This window comes from Sceloporus occidentalis, unplaced genomic scaffold, assembly GCF_023333645.1.
Source record: "Sceloporus occidentalis isolate IW3139 unplaced genomic scaffold, rSceOcc1.0.p SCAF_14, whole genome shotgun sequence".
Taxonomy (NCBI): Eukaryota; Metazoa; Chordata; class Lepidosauria; order Squamata; family Phrynosomatidae; genus Sceloporus; species Sceloporus occidentalis.
The window spans coordinates 10,586,858-10,606,543 of NW_028316994.1; the positions used below are offsets into that span (position 1 = coordinate 10,586,858).

The 19,686-nt window shown below is 40.2% G+C and overlaps 1 protein-coding gene across 1 annotated transcript; it reads left to right on the plus strand.

Annotated features, from left to right (window-relative positions):
• Positions 1-881: 881 nt before the first annotated feature.
• LOC149303884 (vomeronasal type-2 receptor 26-like) lies at positions 882-15,293 on the plus strand. Its single transcript, XM_089480534.1, has 5 exons — positions 882-1,166; positions 9,604-10,455; positions 12,454-12,681; positions 13,297-13,423; positions 14,392-15,293. Exons 1-5 carry the CDS (start codon positions 1,089-1,091, stop codon positions 15,291-15,293), a joined length of 2,187 nt encoding a protein of 728 aa, XP_089336660.1. The 5' UTR covers positions 882-1,088.
• The last annotated feature ends 4,393 nt before the right edge of the window (positions 15,294-19,686 follow it).

A 19,686-nucleotide genomic window follows, 5' to 3' on the forward strand; every position in this document is an offset into this window, starting at 1 on the left:
AAATACTCTTGTCAAAACAACTTGCTCCATTTTAGTCTAGGAGGTTAACTGGAGAAAGGCATAGCTTTGTCATTCCAATTTTTCTGTGTCTTATGTGAAGACTTGATGGTGCCCAAAAGTTAAGCTGAAAATGTTCATCTGGTTCCAGGCTGGCGAGATATTCACTTTCTGGCTGGTTTTCTTGCTGCTAGCATTGCATTATTCTTCCAGAAAGCATTTGGTCTCCTCCATGTGTAGTGAGACAATAACAGCTCCAACTCATCCATATGATCCTTCAAAAGAGATTTTCATTGGTGAATTTGTATCCATTTCACTTGGGAACTTCATTCTTCCAGATTTTGAGAAACATCCAGTGTCCTCAGGAACAACCTCTTAGTAAGTTGCCATTGTTGTTCATACTCTGAAGTGGCCTGATTATCATCCTTAATTTTAAGAAGTAGGTTAACTGTTTTTAAGGACCAGCTTGTTTTCTAGTCACTCTTCCTTTCTGTTCTTTTTAAGCCTTACAATGTCAGGTAGACAAAAGGCATCAGCAGGGCAACATTTCATGCAAGCTTTTCTCACCTAGTCATTCACTCAAAAAGAATGAGTGACATTAAAAGAAATAGAAAAAACATAAAAACGCAAGGGCAAATGATTGAAATAAATGGGAAGCTTTGTAACATTGAACACTGCAGACCACACACTTAGTTTTTAAATTTGGTTTTGTTTGTGACTGCTTCCCCTTTGTGTTTTTCATCCTATACTTTACACTAAGTTTCCTTTTGAGGGAAGGACCTTTACCTTCTGTCTGTTTTTTCAAGAATGTAATTTAACAAGATTAACTTTAATGCATGGGTTCAGATCTCTGATTTTGACTGTCATTTTATTTCAGTTTGATCTCTAATAACTACCAGCATATCCTGGCCTTCATTTTTGCTATTCGTGAAATCAACAGGGATGTTGCATTGCTACCAAATGTCACACTAGGATTTAGGATCTCTGACAATGCTTTTAATTCATGCTGAACCTGTTGGACCACCATCAGTCTTCTGTTCCTAGGACAAGGAAATAGCGTAAATTACCACTGTGGAAGGGTAGATAATTTAATGTCTGTCATTGGGGGACTCACATCTGAGAACTCAGTTCAGATGGCCAACATCTTATCTACATACAAAATTCCTCAGGTATGTGTATCTAAAAAGATAGATATATGTATCTGAAATTGTTGTTGTTGTTGTGTACCTTCAAGTTGTTTCCAACTTATGGCGACCCTAAGCCAACCCTATTCATGGGGTTTATTTCAGAGGGGGCTTGCCATTGCAAGCATTAGTAAGATACACCCACAGAAATATATCTATACTACTTGTCAAGGTTGACCCTACTTAGTAGTGTTTTGACTGTTTTAACCTTTCAATGTCTGTGAAGTTTAAAAGAAATGAGGGAAGCATTGAAAGAGGGCAGGTTTTTCAAAATTTTCAGGAGAGACTGGGTAGATACTCAGAAAATCATTTCCCCTTTTTTCCTACTTTGAATCTATTAGCAGCTAAGAATTGCTATTACTACCAGTATTGCCCATGATTATTTTTTTTAAAAAATACTTATAATATATATTTCTTTTATATTATTACCTACTGTAATGATCCTGCAAGGTCTCAGGGTCTAGGTTATTGGAAGGGTAAACCCAGGGAAGATGGTTCATGCTAGCCAATTGGCGGTGTGGACCCAATTGCCCCTGATACCCACTTGGGTACTGTTAATAATAATAATAATACATTTTATTTATAGACCGCTATTCCGCAATGATCATAGCGGTGTACAGTACAAAAATGCAATACAATACAATACAATACAATCTCTCTCCCTCAAGATGGTGGCTGAAGGGAGGTCTTTTCTTCTTCTAGGCAGGCCTGGTGGTGCTAGCCTGCCTCTCTCTCCTTCAAGATGGAGGATGAAAGGAGGGCTTGTCTTCTTCCAGGCAGACCTCTTGGTGCTAGCCTGCCTCTCTCCCCCTCAAGATGGTGGCTGAAGGGAGGGCTTTTCTTTGTCCAGGCAATGTTAGCCAATGGGAGAGGAGAAAGGCGTTGGATCAGAGCTGCAACAACTACAATCCACAGCCCTGATCTTGTCTTTCAGCAGCACAATAAAAAAAATCAGCAAAAAGCCTTTTTTGCACCCTGGAAAGGGTGCCATAGCTGCCAGCGCACGGCTTTTCTGCGATCCTTTGGCACTGTGTCACACCTCGATGCCACCCTCAGGCTGGCCTTAATGGATGATCTGCACAGCCCCTAATTGTACAGGTCTTAGTGAAGCAATGAATCCCAAGTAAAGATTAATGGAAGCCAGGGACCATCTAGTTGGATGGGTTAGGTTTCTAGTTTTTTTGAAAAAGGTATTGAAAAACAGGGTTGGCAATAGGTAGAGTTGGAGAATATTGTGGGTTTTTTTATATATGTGCAGCTGTTTAACCTGTGTTTGGTTGAATTTTTTTTCTTGTTAGCAACCAGGGGAAAATACTTGCAAAACCTGCTAGCTTTCTTGTTATAACTACAGCTACCTTTTACAATGTAATTTTCTAATTTTAAATAAAGTGTTCCATATTTATTCTGATTTATTTCTTAAGGAAGAGTGAAGGGGAAGCTCTGGTCACACAGATTATCAGGAACCCTATAATAATTCTTCTGTGCTCCCAATAGGCATAAGCAAGAGGGAGAGGTATTGAGCCCTTACACTCTCAGGAACCTGAGAGGGATTAACTATCCAAAAAAGGGCTTGGTGGCAGTACTATTATGAGAAGAGGAGGCAGGTCTGGATAGATTCCAGCTGCACTCCAGCCCACTTTTTGCCAGAACCCTGTTAGCCAACACAATTCTTATTCCCACAGCAAAGGACCAAAATGGGTATTTTGAGAGAGTTGGCTTATGTTTGTGAATTAAGGAATACAGATGGAGAGCCAGCAGCGGAGCAGCAGCAACAGCGGCGGCGCAAACGCCGAGCCAGGCAAGGCCAAGCAGGGCCAGGGCTATAAAAGCCCCAACGCCTCCTCTCCTCTTCCTGGGGCCAGCAGCGGAGCAGCAGCAACAGCGGCGGCGCAAACGCCGAGCCAGGCAAGGCCAAGCAGGGCCAGGGCTATAAAAGCCCCAACGCCTCCTCTCCTCTCCCTGGAGCCAGCAGCGGAGCAGCAGCAACAGCGGCGGCGCAAACGCCGAGCCAGGCAAGGCCAAGCAGGGCCAGGGCTATAAAAGCCCCAACGCCTCCTCTCCTCTCCCTGGAGCCAGCAGCGGAGCAGCAGCAACAGCGGCGGCGCAAACGCTGAGCCAGGCAAGGCCAAGCAGGGCCAGGGCTATAAAAGCCCCAACGCCTCCTCTCCTCTTCCTGGAGCCAGCAGCGGAGCAGCAGCAACAGCGGCGGCGGTGGCAAATCGACGAGAGCACCATGAGTAAGAGAAAGATTTGTAGTGGAAATAGCCCAGGTTCCTTTTCTCCTTCTCCACCAAAAGCAGCTAAACAACCAAAAATGGAAGACTTCTTTAATAAAATACAAAGGAGAACAATTAACAATGCGAAAGCCTCTACTGTGCCCTCTCCATCATCCCCTGAATCAGTAGAATTGATAGACTGGAATTCTCAACTTGAACCCGAAAGGCAACAGCTGTCAGAACCATTATCTTTATTGCTTACACCTGATGATGATTTAAACAGAAATCAATCTGGAAATATCAATGATTCCCATTTGCAATCTCCAGTTCAGTTAGCCAGCTCCCCTCATACCATAGGAAATAAATCCCAAAACAAGATATCTAAGAAAAACCTGAAAAGTCTCCCCTGGGAAAGTACAACGGAATTCATGGCCAGGCAATGCTTGCTTACGGCCCAAACAGTTATTGCATTATTCGATCAACTATCCGAGATTAAACACAATCTAGATCTGCTAAAAAAAGATTTTCAAACTTCAGCTTTTAAACAGGCTACTGCCCCCAGCATTCATAGGGCAGCCCCAACGGGAAAGGATAAGACATTAATTACTGCCTTAGATAAGGGGCAAGCTGGCAACAGGAACAGCAATGACACAGGTAAACTTCATCATAAGGACAATAATGCCAAAAGGTCTAAGCCCTCTGATAATGTACGAGGTGATAACGTAAGTGCTGACTTTAATAATAGAGCTACTGGGAAAACTATAAGTAAACAGTCACGTATTTTAGAAACCCAGAAGATTTCATTTTCTATCTCTCTGAATAGAATTAATCAAGGACGATGGAACTCGATGAGAGCAATCAAAATCTCTTTAGGGCAGTTGCTCCACTGTCACCACAAAATGATAGACCTTGATACCATTGAATGGCTTCCTACAGTTCAAAATCAAAAACGACTTGTTTTATCATTTAAAGAGTCTACTATTCCAGCTATGATCCTGAAAATAAGACCTTATTTAGCATCTTTTCAAATTTTTCCCTCTAGAGTGTTCTCAATTGATACAGTTAAACCGCTGCTTAGTTATACCATAGCAAGTAATAGACCTTCCGCCAAAAGGCCATCAGAAGCTATTAGTCTTCCTCTCCCCTATAAGACCATCCAAAAATATAACAGAGGAACCCAGTACCACCCTCCAACAGTAGACGAGACTAATCTCGGTGATATTGAGATCATCAGTGCTTCTAGTTTGCGGTCTAGGAATGAACAAATGGACATTCTAGACAAGCTAGAAAATCTTAAGAAAATCTTACAAGAGACCACGGTGACAGCAGGACCGCTCATTGATCTCATTTCACCACCAATAGATCTTAACTGTGATCACGTTGAGAATAATTTAACAGAAAACAAACAACCCTCTTCAAACTGCTCTTATAGTATATTTGAAGTAAACAGTGATCAGCTTACACAAATAAATAAGAAGCTAGACTTTCCCCTTTTACAAACAGAAGTTAGCCAGCGCTCTGTTGGAAATCTTGTTCTGGAGAAAGATCTTCAGGCACAACCTCAGAACCTGCAGGCGATTGGCAATTCTATGCTGGAAACCTGGCAGTCCACTCTTGACCCATTAGTCCAACATAAAGCTGATGCTCCCTCAATTTCTCATAACCTTGTCCCATGACAATCCCCAAAGGATAATGTATCTTCCCTTCCAATATGGAGTTCCATGAGCGGGTTTGTATCCCCTAAAGCTCAACACCCCCGTGATGATGTGCCGTTTCCAGTTTTTAGTAACCCAAGTGCCTCCTCCTTAGAACCTTCTCTTCTTAAGTGCTTATCCTGGAATGTGGCCGGTTGGAACTCTAAGATTAAGGACCCTGGTGTGATAGATTACATCAACAAGTTTGATGTGATCCTCCTCCAAGAGACATGGTGCACGTCCGGAATAGTTTGCAACGGCTATACCATCTTCGACTTACCTGCTATTCCATCTCCTGGCAAAGGCAGACCTAGTGCGGGTCTCGCCATCTTGATTTCTACATCACTCAAAGCTACTACCAAGTGTTTGCCATTTTGTGAAACATTTGCCATGGCCTGCCTAATTGATTTTGGTATTTTGGGCTTGTTGATGATAAATGTTTATATTCCTCCCAAGCTCCACCAAGACCGCAGTAAAAAGGTGTGGGAAATATTAGAAAATTACATAGTCAAACTAGAGGGACAGTTCCCCTCAGCGGTAGTGGTGTTATTGGGAGACTTCAATGCCAGAATAGGCCATAACAACGAGGCTCTCTTCTCTTCTCCTGCTTGGGGATTAGAAGAGTTAGAGGATTGCATTTTGAATACAGAAAGACAGTTTAAGGACCGGGGTATTAATTCAGCAGGTATATGTTTTATGCAGATGGTTGAGCGCCTTGCCTTAAGAATGCTTAATGGGAATTTATTATTTGATCCTTGGGGTGAGTATACTTATATCTCAGCAAAAGGCAGCTCGACCATCGATTATGTACTGGTTTCTGACACTTTTGTAAATCAGGTAGTTAGCTTTTCAGTAGGAACAAGATTAGATGGTGATCATCTTCCTCTTTCCTTTTTGTTTAGGATTCCCCTGAATATACATTCTCAGATGCAACCATCCTTTACTGATTCAGTTATGGTAATTAGACAGAATAGGCTATGGTGGACCGAAACCCTCCACGAAAAGACTTCAGTTCTTCTCAATTCACCTTTATGCCTGGGTTTTAAAAACCAAATTACTGTATCACAAGAAGTGCAACATGCTATAGAGAACTACTCCCAGCTCCTTAGGACCTTGACCCCCCTGTTGACTCCTATAGAGAAGAAACCAAGTAACTTTAAAGGTAGAAGAATGGCCCCTTGGTTTGATAAGACTTGCGCTGAAGCTAGAACTCACTTGAGAAATATGTATATCCAATACAGGAGAGACAATTGCCAGTTTTTGCCCCAATCGTATTTTACCACCAGAAAACAGTATAAACTACTTCTAGCAAGGAAAAAGAGGGAGGCTATTCAAAAACAGTGGTCATCATTAATAAACTTCTCCTTACAAAAAAATACTAAACTTTTCTGGGCCACAGTAACGGGGATGTTAGGAAACACTGGTGGTGCCCCCCCCTGTAACATTCCCATTAATGTTTGGGAAGATTACTTTGCCACACTTTATAGTGACTTCAGGGAACAAACCTCTGATGCTTCCAACTTGTTCAATCGACTTTCCCTTGATTGCTCGGATATTCCACAATGGCCCCCCCGTATCCCAAGAAGAACTAAAATCTCTGATCACCCAGATTAAATCTGGAAAAGCCCCAGGGCCCGACTTAATTCTGCCGGAGCTTCTGAAAGTTAATATTTCTTGGTGGGCTCCTCTTCTTGCTTCCCTCTTCACTCTTATTAATCAAACGCCCCAAATTCCTCCAAGTTGGTCAAACGCAGTTATAATCCCTATTTATAAGAAGGGATCTAGAAACGATCCATCTAATTATCGACCCATAAGCTTACTCTCAGTTGTGGGCAAACTTTACGGCCGATTCCTCAATAACCGCCTCGCAGAATGGATAGATAGTGAGAATATTATAGGTAACGAACAAATTGGTTTTAGGAAAGGCAAAACAACTCTCGACCACTGTTTGGTTTTAAACCACCTGGCTGAGAAATATTCTACTTCCCAAAGCAAAGGACTATACGTGGCATTTATTGATTTGAAATCTGCATTCGATTCTATTCCGAGAGAAAGGCTGTGGATAAAACTTTTTGCCTCTTCTATTGATAGGAGACTACTTTGGTTAATTATGAATCTATATAGAGATACAACTATACAGGTGAGATGTGGCACTCAGGGTAATTTTACGAAATCTATCCCCACTCAAAAAGGTGTGCGTCAAGGTTGCATTTTGGCACCCTTATTATTTAACCTTTATCTTAATGATCTCTCTGCTTCCATTTCCGCGGAAGCACGCCACTCTCCTAAACTAGCCTCTGTTAGTATTCCTTTACTTTTGTATGCAGATGATGCAGTTCTCCTTTCCTTTTCGGAAATAGACTTGAAACATATCTTGAGAGTTTTTGGAAGTTATTGTGAAGATAACGGCCTGATCATCAATTATAGCAAAACAAAAATTATGGTTTTCTCAAGAAAAAAGACTCGATCCAGGTGGATTCTAAATGGACATAGGTTAGAACAAGTTAACACTTTTAGGTATTTAGGAATAACTTTTCAAGCATCTCTTGGCTGGACATCCCAGAGTTCAATAGCTGTTCAATCAGCAAATAATAGTGCCAAAGCCCTAATCCGATTCTTTTATACTAAAGGAGGCCAATTTTTACCTGCAGCCTTGAAGGTGTTTCAGGCCAAGGTTATACCACAATTGTTATTTGGAATACCCATCTGGATCCAAGGTTTCTCTGTAAAATTAGAACAGGTCTTTTCCGTTTATCTTCGCAAATTATTTGGAGTACCTAATTGCGTCCCTTCAGCTGTTTTACGACTTGAAGCGGGCTGCCACTCTGTGGAATGCTCTGCTTGGATGTGGACCTTAAAGTACTGGCTGAAACTCTTTTATGCGGGCCCTGACTCAGGTCTCTGGCATCTTATATGGAAAGACAATTATACCACCTTATGGTCTAAAAATATCCAGGAGAAATTGCTGAGATTGGGTTTCTCAAGTAGTTTTTTAATGTCACAAGACCTTTCGAGAGCCCAGCAGATTATGATACGCCGCATAAAAGATATTGATACTCAATATTCTTTATCTTCTGCTTGTACCACCTGCTCTCCCATTAGCCTAGGGCTACAGTTTAACTCAGAGAAGGAGGCATTTTATCTGCAAAACCTGACTATTCCAAAGTACCGAGCTGTGTTCTCTAAAGCCAGATCTAATGTAATTCCTTCAGCACTTCTAGAGGGTCGGTTCAAGGGAATCCCCCACCATGAACGGGTTTGTCCCTGTGGTGATGGTTCTATTGAGTCGTTAGAACATGTCTTATTCTTTTGTACCTTCTATAAAGACGAGAGGGCAAGATTAATCTCTCCCCTCCTGCTCAAGTCTCCAGGCAGATCGAACAGTTGGTATATGGAATACCTGCTGAACGATGCTGAGAAAAGTAAAACGGAAACAGTGGCTAAGTTTCTTTGTTCGGCTGTTAAAACACGCAAGACTATGAGTCAACATAATTGAACAGCTTGGCCTTTTGCAACTTGCACTTATCTAGGCTCTGTGCCTAAGGCCTTGTATTATACATTTTTTTTTTTTAGAGCTTTTCAGTATAAAAATAAATATAAATTTCTATCCTTTGCGCAGGTTATGAATATATATTCCATGATTTTATCTTTAAAAGTCCGTGTATTTTAATGTTTTTAATGTTTTAAATATTTTAAATGCTCTATATGTTTTATATTTTTTATATATATTTTGATGTTGATGGCTTGTTGGCTGAAATAAATTACTGAACTGAACTGAATACAGATGGTCGTTTATCACACCCGAAATAAAAGTGACTTACCTCTCTTGGGTTAGAATCAGTTGTGGAATGCAGTTGGATATTATTGCAGGGAAAATGCCACGGATGCCGCCGCCCGATTGCATCCCAGCTAAAACCCAGCTACAAGTTGTATTCAGCTGGCCAATTTGCAAAGGGAGAGGAGAAAGGGAAACGAGGCGAGGCTTCTGGGGGGTTAAAAAAAATAAAAGGACCAGCAAGGTAAGCAGAGGACTAAGGGGCTTGACAGACCACCCCTAAGGGGTGGCCTGCAGCTGCCAATTTTACTGCTGGATCAGGGCTGTGGCAACTACAACTTGCAGCCCCAATCTTGCCTTTCTGCGGCACAAAAAGGAACTTGCTGACTTTGCAAATCAGCCAGCTGAGTGTGGCTTGTAGGTGAGTTTTAGGTGGAATGCAGTCAGGCGGCGGCATTGATGACATTTTCCCTGTGATAATGCCCAACTGCATCCCACAATGGAGTCTAACCCAGGAGAGGCAAGTCACTTTTATTTTCGGTGTGATAAACTCCATGGTTTGAAGGACAGATGGGAACGATGCCCCCTTCCTTATGTTGTTGGAGTGCCTATCCCAGCCTTGATTATCATTGGTGTTGCTCTGAATTACTACTGAGAGTGAGTTCCAACTACATCTTTAAGTTTCTGGAAGATTGTATCTTTCCTCTTATTACATCTTACTGTATCTTTCCCATTAGCTCAGCTATGGTGCATCTGATCCAGTGCTGAGGGATAAAATTCGATTCCCTTCTTTCTACCACATGGTTCCTAATGGAGAGCTTCAGTATGTTGGGATTGTCCAGCTACTCAAGCATTTTGGATGGAACTGGATAGGCCTTATTGTTTCAGATGATGACAGTGGGGAAACCTTTCTCCGAACCTTAAGACCAAAATTCTTGCAAAGCCACATTTGCATAGCTTGGACAATGGTGATCCCATTAGTGACAACCATTCTGGCACATGAGACAATTAGAGAAAAGCTGTGGCCAGTTTATTCTGCCCTGCTGTCTAATGAAATAAATGTGACTCTTGTGTCTGGGGACATCCAGTCTCTGGAAGGCTTACGAATGGCTTTATACGCTATGGAAATTGGGCGCAATCTCCCAACTGAGTGGGTATGGATCATAACTGCTGGATGGGATTTCACAGTGGTAAATACCAATGCAAAATTCACCCACAAGACTTTCAATGGCACCTTATCATTTAGAATCCACACAAACGTGGTGCCAGGATTTGAAGAATTTCTTGAGGCAACAAACCCTTTCCAATCTACATTTTATTATCTCAATGTGTTCTGGGCCGTAACTTTTCAATGTTCACTCCACAAGTATAACCTGTATGTGGGAGATAAAAACTGTAATGGAGAGGAAAGGTTGGGGACCCTTCCTGGACATCTCTTTGAAATGGGACTGTCTGGCCAGAGCTATAATATCTACAATGGTGTTTATGCTGTGGCACATAGTCTCCATGCCATGCTTTTATTGAGATCCAAGCAGAAAACAATGAAGGAGGGAAAGAAGTGGAGCCTTCAGAACCTTCAGCCATGGCAGGTAGTCAGAGGTATTACTGTAAAAGCATAAAACATGATGAAAAAATATGGATTAGACAAAGGACTCTTCTAGTACCTTTGGGACTAATTGGAAGAAAAATGTTTGTAGCATAAGCTTTTGTAGCTACAGCGTACTTCATCAGATGGCTGAAGCAGACTGGGACTGCATCTGCACTGCAGAATTAATGCAGTTTTACACAGCTTTAACTGCCATGCTCAGTGCTATGAAATTCTGGCTTTTGTAGTTTTGTGACATATTTAGCCTTCTCTGTCAGAGAACTCTGGTGCTACAACAAACTACAAATCCCAGGATTCCATAGGATGGAGCCATGGCAGTTAAAGTGGTGTCAAACTGCACTAATTCTGCAGTGTAGCAGCAGCCTCAGGGCTTGTCTTTATGGTCCAAATAAAACAGTCTCACAGCATCCTCATGGTAACCTATCTTCATGATGCAGGGCCAAATCCCCAAGTTGAGGGCAGACTGACTTCATGATGTTCGACCGGTTCCACATCTAATCTTCTTTATCCTTCCCTTAAAGCACTTTTTATACACTTATCTTTTGCTCTGGATTTTGCAGGAAAACCCAGAGCACTGTAGTAACATTGGGCAGCTGTGTACACATGTGTCACCCACTTCTGCTGCTCCTAGCATGAGTTGTGCTCCCTCTGATGTTACAGTGAGGCACCTAGCTATTTGATCACATCTGTACAAGATTCAGAGCTGCTCCTGGAGTATTCTAGCTCTAGAGCCTCCCAGATTCTCCTTGTTACCACCACACTCTGTAGTGATGTCCAGTTACTGTCTACACATGCGTCCCTGCTTTGTCACTAGGCTCTGCCACTGCTGGCACATGTTACTCCCTCTGAGCTCAGAAACAAGGTATCTAGGTTTGATCAAATAGCTAGGTGCCTCATTGTGACCTCAGAGGGAGCATCTCATGCTAGGAGCAGCTGAAGTGGGTGACACAGCAGGGACACATGTGTACACAGTTGCCCAGTGTTGCTACAGTGCTCTGGGTTTTCCTGCAAAATCCAGAGCATTTGTTACAAACTCCATCCCCCCAAGCATATCCAGGGCAGCAATGTTGGCCTTACAGGAAAGTACAATAACATCCCAAATAAAAACAAACAAACAGTGATACATTTATGGGGCCAACAAAAATGTGCCAAATACATTGGGTCCTTGGTATCCGTTGGATTTTGGTTCCAGAATCCCTCATAAATACCAAAACACTGGTATTTAATTCTTGTTTGAGATAAAATACAAGCTCTCTGAAATAAACAAGACTGGAGTTCCTGTTAGCTAGGAATGCACACTCTCTGAACAAAGAAGGACATTCTGGAACAGCTTAATAATATTTATAGAAGGTAGAATTTATAGGCCTAGAGGATGTGGCTTTAATCTAAATGTTAATTTATTTCTGACTGTATATGTAAAAAAACATCTTGTGGAAGCAGTATAAAACTTGGGCTCTGAAATGCCTCAATGTCTCATTTTGGAACTTTCCAAAAGTGTGTACCAGTTTCTGCTGCAGAAAACTTTGTTTTTTCTCTCTACATCTTGCTTTCATTGCTTTGCAAATTTGGACCAGTCTGCTAGGCAGTGGACCTCACTCTTGCTGACACAGACAAACCTTACAAAAATTTACCAAATATATACAAACTATATCCAATTTGAAAGAAAAAGAAACCCTATTATTTTACTATTTTCATCAGAATCCCCCCCCCCCCCACACACAACTGGCTGCTTTCACTGCAAAATGGGTACAATTCTGTGTTACTAGTTGGTTAGAGCATTACAGAAGATGGGTATATTTGTTGTCAACTCCCCAATTTTCCATATGCCTAAAAGAAGAAGAAGAGCTCAGTAAGGTTCTCTAGGACAGGAATACAACTGACATTTTAGTAAACAGTGAACTAGATTTTTACTGATTACTTTCACCATTTTTTAAACCTACTATGTTTTTTGTTTTGTTTTTTTGGTTCACTTTCAACGTAGCTTCACTCTTTTCTCAAACGCATCCACTTTAACAATAGTGCTGGGGAAGAAATATCTTTTGGTGAGAATGGAGACTTTGCAGGTGGATACGATATCATCAACCTGGTTACATTTCTCAATGGATCCTTCCAGAGAGTGCATGTTGGGTGGATGGACCCCAGGGCTTCCCCAGAGGAAGCCTTCACCATAAATGGAAGTTCTCTTATCTGGAACCCCAAATTTAAACAGGTCAGTGACATAACTACCAATGTAGAATTAGTAGTAGTAATAATAATTGTATTCTTCTTCTTCTTCTTCTTATTATTATTATTATTACCACCTGACTTCTGTATTGTAGTTAGCGATTCACAACCTAAAGTTAAAGACCCTGTACTGCTCCATATTAATTAATCTTACATAGTCACAATTGTAGCACCATTGTCATGATTGTAAATTTTCCCCAACCCACCTTAAGAGCAAGCAGCCACATCAGGTGAAAGATATTCAGTTTCCAAATGTTTCCAGCCTCCTCTCACCAATGAGGAGGGCTGCAACAATCAGAAGCAGGACCTCTGAGCCAACTAATATTGAGTATTACAGAATTGCTTCAGATTATTTGTCATGTGCTTTGACTTCATCTAAGGCTGCATCTGCACTGCATAAATAATGCAGTTTGACCAGCTCAATGCAATGGAATTCTGGGATTTGTAATAATGTGAGAGATTTAGCCACAACAAATTATAAATCCCAGGATTCGATAGAAATCAGCCATGGCAGCTAAAGTGGTGCCCAACTGCATTATTTCTGCAGTGCAGATGCAGCCGACATTTCATCTGTAATGACTTTCTTCATGGTTACTCTTAGATGCCCCCCAGTTCAACCTGTGTTGAGAGCTGCCACCCTGGACAGAACATTTTACTTCACCCAGAGAAGGAGGTTTGTTGCTATGACTGTGTTGAGTGTCCCATAGGGAGAATTTCCATCCAATGGGGTAGGTGAAGACCATTTAAAGTTCAGTTGTGCTCAATTAATCTATTTTCTTTGCACAGAAAATCATGAAGGCATTTCTAAACTGAAAAAAGTTAGGCTAACAGAGGATGAATATCTGATTGCCAGATCAGAAGCATTTGTGCTTCTGAGATTTCAGGGTGAAAATCTGAGGACTAGATATAGTTTCTGGTGATGCTGTCGGGGCAAACACCAATGATGTTACGATGGGCAGTCTCTGGTCACATCCCACCACCATAAAGTTCTTTTTATTTAAGCAGGACTTTCATTGATTTTTCAAAACTCATATGGCACAATATTGGTGAAGTATTGTGCTATGTTTGCCCATGGCAATTTTAAATATATTGTAAGCTCCCCTGGGTCTTGTGGTTGGAGAAAAGTGAGGTACTGTATAAATTGAAGACATGAATAAATTGATGTACAAACTTCAAACAATCACAACCAACAGGGAATTTAATTAAAACTTTCAAGATATGTATTCTTTGAAAAAAGATGTTTTATTTTTCATCATAACCAGGAAATCTTCCTTATACTCCAGGTAACAATCCCTATAAACATTACAATGCAACAAATAATTAGGAATCACAATTAGTACTGATGCTTTATTCCATTATTTCTGCATTTTGCTTGAAATCAAATGATTAATGGATGGCAGCTAAACAAATGAAAACTTTGAGACTCTGGAGTTCATCAGACAAGGGAAATTGGAACTATAATCCAATGGCAATCTGAACACAATCATGAGGTTATTGCGTGATAGACTACCATACGCAAATTTGGGCAATGGCATGCTATTTTCGGGCAATGGGAAGCCAGTTCATACGCAATTCGCAATCATATAATTTCACTAAATTAGCGAATTCATGAGAATACGTTCTGGCCACACTTTCTTTTCATGCAAAATTAAGAGAAATTCCTCCGGTGTGATAAACTCCTCTGTCTTTCTTTCAGATGCTGAACAATGTGATAAATGCCCAGATGATCAGTTTCCAAATATGAACCAGCACCAATGTATTCCTAAAGAAATAAGCTACCTATCTTTCCAGGAGCCTTTAGGAGCAGTTCTGACTGCTCTAGCTCTTTTTCTTTGTGTGATCACAGTTGTTATAATGGGGACCTTCATTCACAACTGCAATACTCCCATTGTCAAAGCCAATAACTGGAACATTACCTGTATCCTGCTCTCTTCTCTGCTGCTCTGCTTCCTCTGCTCTTTCTTATTCATTGGAAGGCCTGGGACTGTGACCTGTTTTCTCAGGCAAACAGTTTTTGGCATTGTTTTCTCCATAGCTGTGGCTTCTGTTCTAGCTAAAACCATCACTGTGGTTTTAGTCTTCTTGGCCACCAAACCGGGGAATAAGATGAGTAAATGGCTTGGAAAGAGACTTGCAGTGCTGATTATGATTCTTTCTTGTCTTATTCAATTTGACATCTGTGTAGCTTGGCTGATTTCTTCTCCTCCTTTCCCAGAGTTTGATGTACACTCTCAAATAGGGCAGATCATAGTGCAGTGCAACGAAGGTTCAGAACTCATGTTTTATGCTGTCCTAGGCTACTTGGGTCTGCAGGCCATTATTAGCTTCACTGTGGCTTTCTTTGCTCGGAAGTTGCCTAATACTTTTAATGAAGCCAAGCTGATCACTTTTAGCATGTTGGTCTTTTGCAGTGTTTGGGTGTCCTTTGTCCCTACACATCTGAGCATGAAGGGGAAATATATGGTAGCTGTGGAGGTCTTCTCCATTTTGGCCTCTGGTGCTGGCTTGTTAACTTGCATCTTTCTTCCAAAATTCTACATTATCATAATGAGGCCTGATCTGAACACCAAGGAGCAGCTAGTGAGAAAAAAAGTATAGTTATACTTGAGATAGGACATGATATTGTCATCGAATTCTGTGATGTGATGTGGTAGTTATGGTCTGTTCCTCCGCTCTTGGTATGGTCCATTACATTTCCCACAGCTCAAATGAAATTTTAAAATATTTGTTTGATTAGTATCCGTTAAGAGCAACTTGTCAAATACAATCTTTCTTTCTTTCTTTCTTTCTTTCTTTCTTTCTTTCTTTCTACCACCCACCAATCTACCACATAGCGTAGCTGGTGTATTATTAATGTATTTGTACTCCACCCGATAGCAAATGGTCTAAGGGTGGTATACAATTATTAAATAACTAATTTTTAAATAGAAAGAAAAGGGTAAGAATGAAGAATGAAAAAAGAGGGTAAAAATGACACCCAAGTCAGTGTGGCCTACAAACTCTCATATTGTGCATGCATTAAACCTCAAATCTATCAAAGGATTAATAATTACATGATAAGAAGATAAGTTTGAGCAGGACCACCATGAAACTTTTTCTGACTTTGTACAGAAGAATGGCATGCTTAAACTCCATTTTGAAGTAAAGGCATGCTTGTGTGTCTCAAACTGCAAGCCAACCCAGTTGTTGCTCCCATACAGCCTCCTTCAGCTCACTGCAGGTGGATTGGGACATGTTTTGTTTCCAGTTTGCCCAGTGAACTACCTTTCTCTGCTATGATAAGCACTCATAGGAACAGGACCAAGAGCAGTAGGGGGGCGTGCAATGTATTTGCCTTTGTTGTGTGCCTTCAAGTGACTCACTCAAGGCCACTCAGTGGGTTTTCATGGCCGAGCAAGTAAACAAACCTCAATCTTCCGAGTTCAAATACTACGCTCAAACCACTATACCATCCTGGCTTTTGCAGCATATAGCTGTCACAATATTGAGAAAGTTAGAACTGAATTAGAAGGCCAAATGAAGTCTACTTCCACTTCTGCTCCAGCTGTTTACAATGTTGCCTTGAACTGGGTGAGACATACCAAGTATAGCTGGCAGATGCTGCTCCTGGCTGGCTTGGGCTGTTCTCATACCTGAAACACCTTCTTTTCCTTCATCCAAGGAGTGTCTCCCTCCATCTTTCCTCTGATCTCACTGCCAGCCATTTCCCTTTCTAGGGTCTACCATGAGTACACTGAGAAGGCTTTTCATGACCATTTATAAACCCTTTGCTATAAACCTCTGGTGTCCAGAACCAAGGGAGGCAAGCAGACTGGATATTGCACCCCCCCCCCCAAAAAAAAACCTCTTTCTTCTCACTAGCCCTATGTCAGTTCTTATGAATTGTAAAAGTTACACCAGAATTGCTAGTGTTGACTTCTGTTCTGTTTACCTGACCAGAAACAGTCTATCATCAGTAGTAGGAAAAAAAGAAACACATTTTCTTAGATTGTCCTGAGACCTAAGGATTTCCAGAAAACAATTAGCTCTGTAATTATTAAAATGACTGTGATCAGTACCGCTGTTCTTTGAATCCCTGTGGGTAGTCAGTCTTCAAAAGTAACATTGAAACAGTTCTTTTCTGCTATTATGTTCTGGATTTAGTCTGTGAAGAGCACTGTCCAAACAGTCAGTCTACAGATTAATCTGAGGCAGACAGATCTGTCAATAAAAGCTTTTCTCTTTCTTCTGCCAAGACCTAGTGGTCCCTGAAGGTTAGAAGAAAGATGTCTAGCTGGTGCTTGGCTTCAGACATCTTATCATTCTGGTTGTTTTTGCTGCTGCTGTCACTGCATTATTCTTCCAGCAAGTGTTTGAGTTCATTCAAGCGGAGTGAGGGGACAAGAGTTCAAGCTCATCCATATGAACCTTCAAAAGATATTTTCATTGGTGAATTTGTATCCATTACACTTCATAATGTCATTGAGCCAGATTATCAGAAGCACCCAGAGTCCTCAGGAACATTTAATTAGTAAGTTGTTGTTGTAGTTGTAGTTGTTGTTGTTGTTGTTGTTGATGTTGTTCTTTTCCTCTTGTTGATTTAAAAGTTCTGAAATGGTCCTGATAGTCATCATTAATTTCAAAAAGTAAATGATTATTTCAAAGACCAACTTATTTATCTGTTCCTTCTTTGTGTTGTTCTTCAAGCATTTATGAATTCGTATCGCTCAAAAGATACCAGGAGGTCAACATTACACCTGTTTTTCTTCTTGTTCTGAACTCTTTTCAGGCTCCCAAGGAACATTTGAAGGTGGACTTGGGGCAGAGAAGGATCTTTATCCTCCTCAAAAGAATCAACTTCAGCTTGGGAATGTTCAAAAATAGTCTATGGTCATGGTTCAGGTTGGGGTAGAGGATTATCAAAAAACATTGGAGAAAATCCTTAGACAAGGGGAGTTACTGATAACAAAGAATCACCCTCCCCATATCCATCAGAAAAAACTGAGATGTGTGAAAGGGAAGGCAAAGAGAGGAGAAGAAGGGGAATATACCACAGAGAGCAGAATTTGGAGCTAACATGTTATAAGTAATCTATATGTACTTTGAGGATTACGATAATATAAAAAGTCGAACTTCAAAACAAAATGTACTAAATGTACAAGCCACAATCAGTGAGAACGTGATATGTATAAGACCACAACTTGTAGGTACTGAGATCTTAATGATGTAGATATTAGTAATCTGTTACTTTTTGTTGAAATGAGAGTGTAATGAAGTCATTTCCAAAATGTAATAATTGAGTAAAGCTGTAGTTTATTTTTATAATGAAAAAAGTTTCTAGTTACATTTAACTGGAAATTTCCCAGGTCTTCTGTTATTCTCATATAAATTCTAATTTTCTTGAAATGAGAATTAAATGAAGCCATTTCCAAAATTCCAAAGCTTTTGCTCTCAAAAGATGGAAATAATAGCAAAGTATTATTTAGGAGACAAAAATATATGATATCAAGGGTGTATAAAATTTTACTGGATATTGCATTCGAAGGTGAATTAGTGAAAGAAACCATGATTAAATGGATGCAGGATATTAAAGAGCCGATTCCATTAGAAAACTGGGAAAGAACATGGAAAAAAGACATAAAATTTACCAAAAGTGCCAATCTAATTGAAGATTACTACAAATTACTATATAGATGGCATGTGTCGACATTAAAACTAGCTAAAATTCAAAATTCAAAGGAAAGTAATAGTTGGAAATAGGGGGAAAATGAAGCAACATTGTTCCACATGTGGTGGGACTGCACAATTGCAAGAAGTTTTTGGGAAAAAGCACACAAGAAAATCCAGAATACTTTTCAATTGGAACTAGGATTGAAACCCCAACTATACCTACTGAATATTACAGCTGACCTTAAAGAGAAAATATGTCAAGATGAATTAAATGTTATATTGTATTTAGTAACAGCAGCACATCTAGCGTTTGCTAAGTATTGGAAAGGAGGGAACAACAATTTAATGGACGAATGGTTGTGCAAGGTAATCGATTTGAAGGAGATGGACAGAATAACTATGATGATGCATGAGAAAACAGATCAAAATGTTTTTAAAAATGGGAAAAAATAAATAAACTTTGGGAATAATAAAAAAAAACCCTTATTCTCCCTACTAACTGAAGGAAATCTAATAAGAAAATGACTTTACCATGCGCAAAGAAGTGAACAATGGATGATGACAGAAAGTAATGTCAAATATCCATGAAAAGAAGTTACCATGCCCCAATAGCAGATGTATTTGGTTTACAAATATACATACAAGTATGTGTGTGTGTGTGTGTGTATATATGCATATTTCCATTTCTTTATGTACAAAATTGTATCGTTCTATATATTTGTATGTGATGCAAAGTTAAAATAAAAAAATAGCAAAGCTACAATTAGTGTAATCAGCAATTATATTTTCAACACTGCAAGAAGTAATGGCAACGGTTATCCACTCATCCCTCCACATTTGTGGCCTTGACATTTGCGGATTGGATGGTTCACGGATTTTATTAATATGTTATTTCAAGGAATATCTAGGTCCTAACAACTCAATGGTCAACTTTAACCACACTGAAGGACCTAGAGATTCCTAGAGAGAACACTCCACTAGGCATTTGTAGCTCCTCCAGCGCAATTCTGTGGTCAACATTTGGCAGACCTAGAGATTTCTAGAGAGGCGTTCTCTCAGGTAAAAACATAGGGTTTTTTTTGTTATTTGAGGTTTTTCCATATTCAAGGGGATCATGTGCCAGGGACGAATGTACTTTTAAAACACTATATGAAGTAACAGAAATGAATTGATCTTACAAAGGGCATTTCCAATGTCTGTATAAATGAACGTGCAAAAGAAATAAGGATGGAAGAAAAAGGGAAGGGGAAAGAAATCACTTATGTTTCATTGATAGGTGAGAAATTTTAAGGTGGATGCAGGACTGCACTGGAATTTTGTTCTGAATTTCTTTTACTATAAG